Consider the following 9,452-nt stretch of genomic DNA (forward strand, 5'->3'; position numbering starts at 1 on the left):
CCTTTACTCCTGATCTAAAATGGAACACGTACATCAAATCTGTTGCCAGGGACGCTGGGAAAAATTGGTGGGATCCTTCTACCGCTCCAGAAGATATCTCACTACTGATGCAATTCTCTTTCTTTATAAAAGCCAAGTACGTCCAAGGATGGAGTACTACTGCCACATCTGGGCAGGGGCTGCTAAAAACAGCCTATCCTGCCTTGACAGAGTACAAAATAGACTTCGTGGCTTAGTGGGGGATGCCCTTTTCTCTTCCCTGCAACCTCTCTCCCACAGAAGAGACGTTGCAAGCCTGTGTTTGTTTTATCGCTATTTCCATGGCAGTTGCAGTTTGAGCTCCAATCCCTCGTCCCCCCCTCGCCAATCTTTCACACCTGGCTGAAACTACTGTCAATAATTTTCCAAACTCTTTATCTGTGCCTAAATCCAAACGTAGATTCCATGAGCAAAGCTTCTTTCTTAGAAGTGCACGTCCGTGTAACTCTCTGCCACTTGCCTGTTTCCCACTGACTACAACTTGGACGTCGTCAAGTCCAACATAAACGAACTCCTGACAACCCACCCCCTTAAGTAAGACACTCTATCTAAACCCCAAATACTAATGCTTACTACAATACTATAAAATTGATTACTGTACACGCAATAACCCTTATCCCTGAGTGGCCTTCGGGCCTTGATAAGTGGTGACCCCCCATGTAAAAAAAAAACAAAAAAAAAACAGATACCACAATTCGATCTAGGCCAAAAGGTCAAGAAAAGCTTAAAAAGATAAGAACAGCATGTATTAACAACATACCTTTGATCTTAACCAAAAAGGCCAAGCACAGAAGTGTTACGGACAGACCGACAGATAGGTCGCCCGACAGACCGACCGACGGAGTGACTTATAGAGTCACTTGCACGCGACAAATAATGTAACTAAATAATAAAAATAATAACAATATTCCATAGAACACATTTAGTTTGTTTACAGTAGTTTCATGTTTTCGTAAAATTAATTACCTTTTATAGAATAACTATTGAATGATGCTGCTGTTACTAAGGCAATTAATTAAATCAAAAAGGGATGTACGGATAATTATATGAATAATTCATACACACGTTTGTGTTACATTGACTTTTTGTTTTTTATTCTCTAGTATTGCCTGTGAACTGTTCATATGTGGCGAACTTCGTGAATGTAACTGATGGAGACTGTGTACACGATGGAGAGGTCAATATAGGCAAATGCGTTGGTGGATGCGGAACAGACACTGGTCATTGCTGTGACGTGGTGGCGTTTGAGAAAGTTACCGTCAAGCTGAGCTGTCCGAATGGATCAAACAGCACAAAGCGGGTAAGAATAAAGCTACAGATCAAAATGGATATACATACACGCCCCCATATATATATATATATATATATATATATATATATATATATATATATATATATATATATATATATATATATATATATATATATATAGGTCTAAAAGAGCAAAGTTTCAATTAATGTATGAATATTTTAAAAGTTCCGCGTATATATAGTGAACTCGATAGGTGTATTTATACAGACATAATGCATCAATATCTGTGAAATTATAAATCAGTTTCGGATTTTGTTTTGTTTCTTCTTTCAAAGCTGATTTATAATTTCATAATTAGTGATCCTTTTAACATATATATATATATATATATATATGTATATTTATATGTATATATATGTATATACATACATCTATATATAATCATATCAAATAACTCATTTCAATCATGTTCAAAATCTTTATATATATAAAAATTGTTGTATGTAGCATCCGTAGATAAGATGTTTTTACCTTCTGGAATTATACTCGTCTGATTTGGTAAGGCGGGATATATGTACAGTGTGTTAATGTCTAATTTGTTTCTATTATTCGGTAATGTTTGTCCTATTGAAATCATTCTGATTAAGTACACACGTTATATATATATGCATATATATATGCATATATGTATATATACATGATGATGATTGCAACGTCTTGTCAGACGAGTGCCACTCCGTCAGTCATTGAAAGTCCATGATCCCGAAGATAACCTTTTTTTAGTCCTGCCAGCGAATTCACACGCTCAAGCAGAAATAACATTGAAGACAGTCCTTGACATACAGACATATATATACATATACACACACATTCATACACATACATACCCATAATATACACACATGCAAACATCCATAAATACATGCACAATACATATAACACATACATACAAACATATACAAACGTATACATACACACATGCACGCACATATACATACATATGCATACACATATATACAAACATATACAAATACATAGACACATATACATACATATTCACATACATATACGTACACATGTATGAACATATACATACATACACGTAAAGTTATCTACACATACTTACACATACATAGATATGCACTTATACTCATACATATATATGCATATATTCATATACATACACACAAATATATATATACGTATATACATACAAACACACATAAATATATATACACAAAAAATAAATAAATAAATAAAAATATATACACATATACATATATACATACATATACAAATAGATATACATACACATACATACACTAGTACATATATTAAGATAATACATACATACATACATACACATATGCATATATAGAAAGATGACAGATCAATTATTAGATGCTTCCAGCATTTCAGAGCTACATGCGTGCCAATTTTTCCATCGCCACGTACAATTTTTTAGACAAATGCCTGAGGTAGTATCTATACAAAGATGATGTTACAGAGTTTTAGCTTTGTACGACAGCTAAGTCTCTCTTTCGGTGCAAAATGTTGAGATCCAGCAACAAGCATGAGCAAGATAGCCAGCAACAAGTCAAACTGCAGACCAGCTTAATGCGGGTACTGGTCTCCCGCTTTATGTTTGTTTTTAAATCAGAGATTTGCTTCACCCAAAGGGGTTGCATTAACAAGGCTTTTGGGAGTCCTCTCCACCCCCCTACACATCGAAATAAACATATACACGTACACATACAAACAGATGCACGCAAACATACGCAACAACACACAAACACACATGACAACATGCACATACACACATACATGCATACATACATGCATGTACGCACATATGTACATACACGTACACATACACGTACATGTTACATATACATGAAGGAGCATTCATGATCACGATGATGATGGTTGTTACGAATAGGTGAATTCAACATGAATAAAAGAGTAAAACAATCCGAAATGCACAGCACATAGAATAAACAGATGTTATATACATACATACATACACCCCCTATATATATATATATATATATATATATATATATATATATATATATATATATATATAACAAAAACTATATTAGCAATGTATAAAATGTATTTATAATTACATATAATAAATTTATATATATATATATATATATAACTTTTTGTAGAATTTATTTACACGTTAACCTAAATACGAAACTTAGGAAGTGAAGAGCTAAGACCTTATTCTTTTCCTTTACCAAACATGAGGACTTACACAACTGAAGAATGTTGAAGGGTACATCGACAGAAACGTACTGCAAACAACGCTCGAGATGAGAACATTAGTCTTAATAATACACATAATACAAATATTCTATTATTCCTAGGCGTTCTGTCATTTTTCATATATATATATATATATATATATATATATATATATATATATATACATATATATATATGCGTGCGTGTGTGTGTGAGTGTGTGTTATATTATTGTTTGTAATTAAGCGGCAGCTGTGTTATTCGTATAAAACACACTCCTAAATCTTCGAGAGTTACCTACCATTATATTCTCATAAGTTATTTTTCTTTATATGTTTGTGTATGGTTGTGTGCGCGCGTGTGTGTGCGTGTGTTTGTGTGTGCATGGATGTAATTATATATATATTTATATCTTTTAATTCATTTATACAACGAATTCTTATCCATAGAAACACATTTCGTTGCCACTACGTCTCCGCAGCAAGGCTGCGAAACAAGTGTTTGTAGTTAACTATATTACCCACATGTATATTTATGAGGTGTCTTAAATAAGTTTCCAGACTTTTTTCGTATTGATAACTTTATCGATAGTACACATATGAAACTCTGGTCCGCTCCGACGTAATCTCTTCCGGCCTCAATGCACTTGTACCATACAGACAAATTCTGGAAGACCCACGGAAGTCCTCTTGTGTGAGCGTGTCACAGCTGATTTCATTTTCTCAATTGTCTCATAATGGCAGCCTGCAAGGTTTCCTTGAATTTAAAGAATAACCAAAAGTCACAGGGCTATAGGGAGGATGAAGAACTGTCTTGATGTCCGTCTTCGTTACAGAGATTGCGACAAGGATAGAGTTGTAGGCTGGTATATTGTTATAGTGGACATGACACTAATCCGATCTGTAAATGACAAGGTCATTTTTTATAATCTTTTCTGAGCACCCTCGAGACAAACTTCGCGCAAATCTTCCGCATCATCAGCTTGTCTCGAATAATTGTATGTACATTTCCACATTGACATCAAACTGTGGACTTATTGTTTCTATGAACACACGACGGTTCTTATCCATTAAATTCTTTATTGGACCAATTAACCCTTTTCTAACTTCCTTATTATTCCCACCCCTTTCATCATCCCTGAAAGACTATGCTTTCCTAATGCCACTTAAATCTGCTGCTCAATTCATGCATGATGGTCCAAAAGTAGTCCATACTGTTTTGTAGTATTTTTTCCAGGTAATTTAAATAATTTCTGCTGTTGTTAGTGGATATTATTCCCTGTAATATGTTATTTTCGTAATTCCAGTCCTTCCTCTTCAATTATTTTTAGATATGATATGTTATATGAGGTGACTTCAATAACTTTCCAGACTTTTTCGTATGGATACTTTTCACGATAGCACACAAATGAAACTCTAGTTCCCTTTAAAGTAGTGCCCACACTGACATTAAATTTACAATTATTGTCTCTATAGACACACATAGTCCTTATCTATGAAATTCTTTATTTGATCAATCAACATATCCATCACCAACTCCTCGCTTTCCTTGAATTATTTATGCCACTCCAAAACTGAAGCTCAATTCATGCAAGATGGGCCAAAAGTAGTCTGAAGCATTCCGCACATACCTGTGAACTTTTCCAAGTTTAAAGCATAATTTTACTGCATATTGTTCTTCTAAGGTGTCATCACGTCCAAATTGCATTTTTTGAAATTCACCAGCTGTGACAATCAGGCTTTAGTAAAGCGTATTCCAGTTCCAGCTGTAGCTTTTCATTTTAACCTGCTATAAAAAAAATGGTCAGTCATCTCGTAAAGATGTATAGCAATAACGACGAGAATGTTCAAGAGGCTGCGACAATTTTAAATGATTGCAAAAATTAATCTAGAAACTTATTGAGGGCACCTTGCATATATATATATACATATATATATATATATATATATATATATATATATATATATTTGGTAAAAATGGTAATTAGTAAAAACTTGAGGAGAGTGTTCAATACTATTGCAGAGCAAATATGTGTTTTTTTTTTTCATACCGTTTTATCTGTTTGGCTACATATGTTTCAGATGTTGGACTATCTTTACGATCCAACAGGCTCGTAAGAGGCCTGGCGAGGTTGTTGACATTGTTCAACATCTGAAACATATGTAGCAAAACAGATAAAACGGTATAAAAAAATAAAACACACACACACACACACACACACACACACACACACACACACACATATATATATATATATATATATATATATATATATATATATATAAAGCTGAACGCCTGTGTCTGTGCCTGGTCATGAATATGTTCCTATATGGTTGACTATTATAGGAAACTGATCACATATAATGATATAAGGTATATGGAGACACAGGAATGTGTATGTTTGATCTAGCATAATGATGATTCATTAAAATTGCGTGGTCTGCGTTCGCGCCTGGTCCCCAAAGTATGGAAATAAAAAAATTTAAACATTAAACACTTGTAAACGTTTTAGTTTACAAGTGTTTTTGATATAGATGTACATAATAATACTTTGATAAGTATGTGTTAACTTAAATAGGAATGGTATAATAAAATTGTAGGGTCTGCGTTCGCGCCTGGCCTCCATAGAATGGAAATAGGCACACGCTTTAATAAAGACTGTTCATATCTACCTGCGTAAGTATATTTTGATAATTATGTTTCAGTTTGCAGCAATATGGTATAATAAAATTATGGGGTGTTTGTTTGCACGTCCATAGAATGGAAATGTTACAAAGTTTAACAAGGTTTTTTTAATATAGATCCACAGAATATTGTGATAAGTGTTTCAGTGTGAGCAGGTATGGTATAATAAATATTGTGATTATCTATTTTATTTTTACTTTCATCATATTTTGCTTTGGTTTTGATACCCCAAAATTCGAAGCTATCTATTTTCAACCCTTCCTTTTCATAACCTATCATACTTTCATAAATCAGAGTCCATTTTCTGTAGGCTGTTTTTGAACCAAATCAACGACAGGTACTTTTGCTAGTATATCTATCTATCTATCTATCTATCTATCTATCTATCTATCTATCTATCTATCTATCTATCTCTCTCTCTCTCTCTCTCTCTCTATATATATATATATATATATATATATATATATATGGTAATATAAACTAGTACTTAAACAAAATCTTACAATCTGTTATAAATTATTCAATAACTTAAAACATATGCTTAGGATATTATCATTTGAAATTTGAACTTGTAATAAAATAATTTATTAAATTTGTCTTTATTGTGAAACTTAATTATTTTATGGTTTTCTTTTTATCGCAGGTGAATAAGATAAACGAATGCAAATGTATCGAACAGAAAGAAATCTTACCAGTCCTGTCAGGTGGTCCAGCCTGAGAACGTGACATCACTTCCGTTTTGAGAGAGAAACGGAAGTCCAGCTGAGAAAGTTGCAAAATGGTCGACAATAAACTGTTTGCAATAAAACTTGTGCACAAATAAAACACAAAGCAATGACAACGAAAAATATTCAAATGGTTGTGGTATTTTTATTTATTTGTTTTTTTATTCATTATGTAAGAATTATTTGATTACTTATAAAAATGTTTTTAATTGCTAAATTGTCCCGTATTCTTAAATTCTGTTCGATTTATTCTCTTATTCTTTTTTATCTATATAGTAATACGGTGTGTTATTTTCTGTGACACGTTTAATAGTTATGTTCTTTCATTTCTTGTCATAAATAATTTTACCAAGAATTCTTCATAAGTTTTGGTTTCGGTTTCGATTACAGCTGATGGCACTTAAGTCATCTGTTTTTTAATAAATAATTTTATCAAGGATTCTTCATAAGTTTTGGTTTCGGTTTTGATTACAGCTGATGGCACTTAAGTCATCTGTTTTTTAATAAATAATTTTATCAAGAATTCTTCATAAGTTTTGGTTTCGGTTTCGATTATAGCTGAAGGAACTTAAGTTTTATATATATATATATATATATATATATAAATATATATATATATATGTATACACACATATTTTTTCATAAGTTTTGGTTCAGTTTCAATTCAAGTTGATGCACCCAAGTCATATGGATATATTGTTTTTATTTTTAATTCGTAACTTTATAATATATGAGAATCGATAGGAAATTGACTCTATAATAATACATACGAAATCTCCATAAATTAAACTATATTCAAGCGTATTTTACGGCCGGGCTACGCTGGGCGTCCCGGCTAACTTAGATAAATACTTTCGCAGTTTAAAAAAAAGAGCTACAACAATATCAGTGCATCTCTATTTACGCTGAACATCAACAAAATGCTAACATCAATATATTACATATGAATGAGTTCACTGTGAAATAAGTTTTCTCTGTAGAATTAGTTTGCGCTAGTTTGATATTATTGCATTATTTCTCTTTTTCAACCTAGTATTCTAATCTCTTATTCTTTTTAATTAACATTTCTTGATTCTGTTGTGATTTTTTTTAACGTATTTATTTTCTAATATTATTCGTCCCTTTAATCTGATAATTTAATTTGTAATAATATGCAATTTTACTTCTTTTATTCTAGTTATCATTAATTCTTCACCCGATTTAATTCTTTTATTATGTGGTGCTTCTAATCTCATCTTTTACCTCTTCCGCTATTATAATTCTTGTGTTCAGTATATAAATTCTTTGCATTGTTCAAAATCTTATGTATTCGTTTAATTCTCTCGTTAATTCATTATAACCCAATTATTTATCTAATATATTTTCCGTATTTATCTTGTTTTCTTCTAATTATTTCCTTTTAGTTTTTTTCTCACTTTTATTGATATCTATTTATGATATTTTTTTCTATTTTCAATCCCTGCTTACTTTACTCATTTTTCTTATTTTCTATTTATTTAATGTAAGTTCTCTCCGAAATATTTATATACATACATACATACATACATACATAAATACATACATACATACATACATATATATGTGTGTGTATATATATGTATATATGTATGTATATATATATATATATGTATATATATACATATATATGTCTATATACATGTATATATACATACATATATATGTATATATACATATATATCTATATGTATGTAGTATATATATGTATGTATATATATATATATATGTATATATATATGTGTATATATATGCGTATATGTAGTATATATATATATATATATATATATATATATATTAAAAAATAATCTTCACTTGTCACGTTAAAACCATGCCTATATACATGCATATATACATATATATGTACATATATGTATATATATATATATACATATATCTATATATCTATATGCATGTAGTATATATATATGTATATGTATGTATATATATGTATATATGTAGTATATATATATATATATATATATATATATATATATTTAAAAAATAATCTTCACATGTCACGTTATAACGATGCAGATTGTTAAGAAAAATATAGACTCTCGTTTTCTCAGTATCGTGTTTTCTACACACATACGCACAAAAGAACACAGATCGTTTGTTGTGGTTATTATACTTAAATTTACTTACAATTTTTAATCAAACTTGTTAGTAGTTCTTTTTTTTCAATTAAAATTCGGAAAGGACTTAATATATTTTTGCTTTAGCTATTATTTTATTTCCCTGGACATAATATCTTATCTTGAGTGTTATCTTTCTAGCGTTTTAGTCGATGTAACCTACAACCTTCTTCAGGTACATCTTGTCGAAAGCAGGAATATTTCAGTAAAGTACGAGATTCTTGACTAGATTTTGAATACACTCCTTTATTTAATCGTCAACGGTAGTATGCGTTCGTTTTGAAAGTCAGGACTGGGTAGGACGTTTAAGTAATTCGCAGTTGTATTTTTGCAATGAAGATTGAAA

The 9,452-nt window shown here is 31.0% G+C and overlaps 1 protein-coding gene across 1 annotated transcript in view; it reads left to right on the top strand.

The window, feature by feature from the left end:
- LOC145246702 (uncharacterized) overlaps nt 1–7,078 on the top strand; it is a 329,042-nt gene extending 321,964 nt beyond the window's left edge. The window contains exons 53-54 of the mRNA XM_080108431.1: nt 1,143–1,339; nt 6,872–7,078. Coding sequence (XP_079964557.1) covers nt 1,143–1,339; nt 6,872–6,946 — 272 coding nt within the window. The 3' untranslated portion in view covers nt 6,947–7,078. The remainder of the gene's footprint in view (nt 1–1,142; nt 1,340–6,871) is intronic.
- Nucleotides 7,079–9,452: the final 2,374 nt, after the last annotated feature.

This window comes from Euprymna scolopes, chromosome 24 (genome assembly GCF_053919585.1).
Source record: "Euprymna scolopes isolate OS-2025 chromosome 24, ASM5391958v1, whole genome shotgun sequence".
Classification (NCBI taxonomy): Eukaryota; Metazoa; Mollusca; class Cephalopoda; order Sepiida; family Sepiolidae; genus Euprymna; species Euprymna scolopes.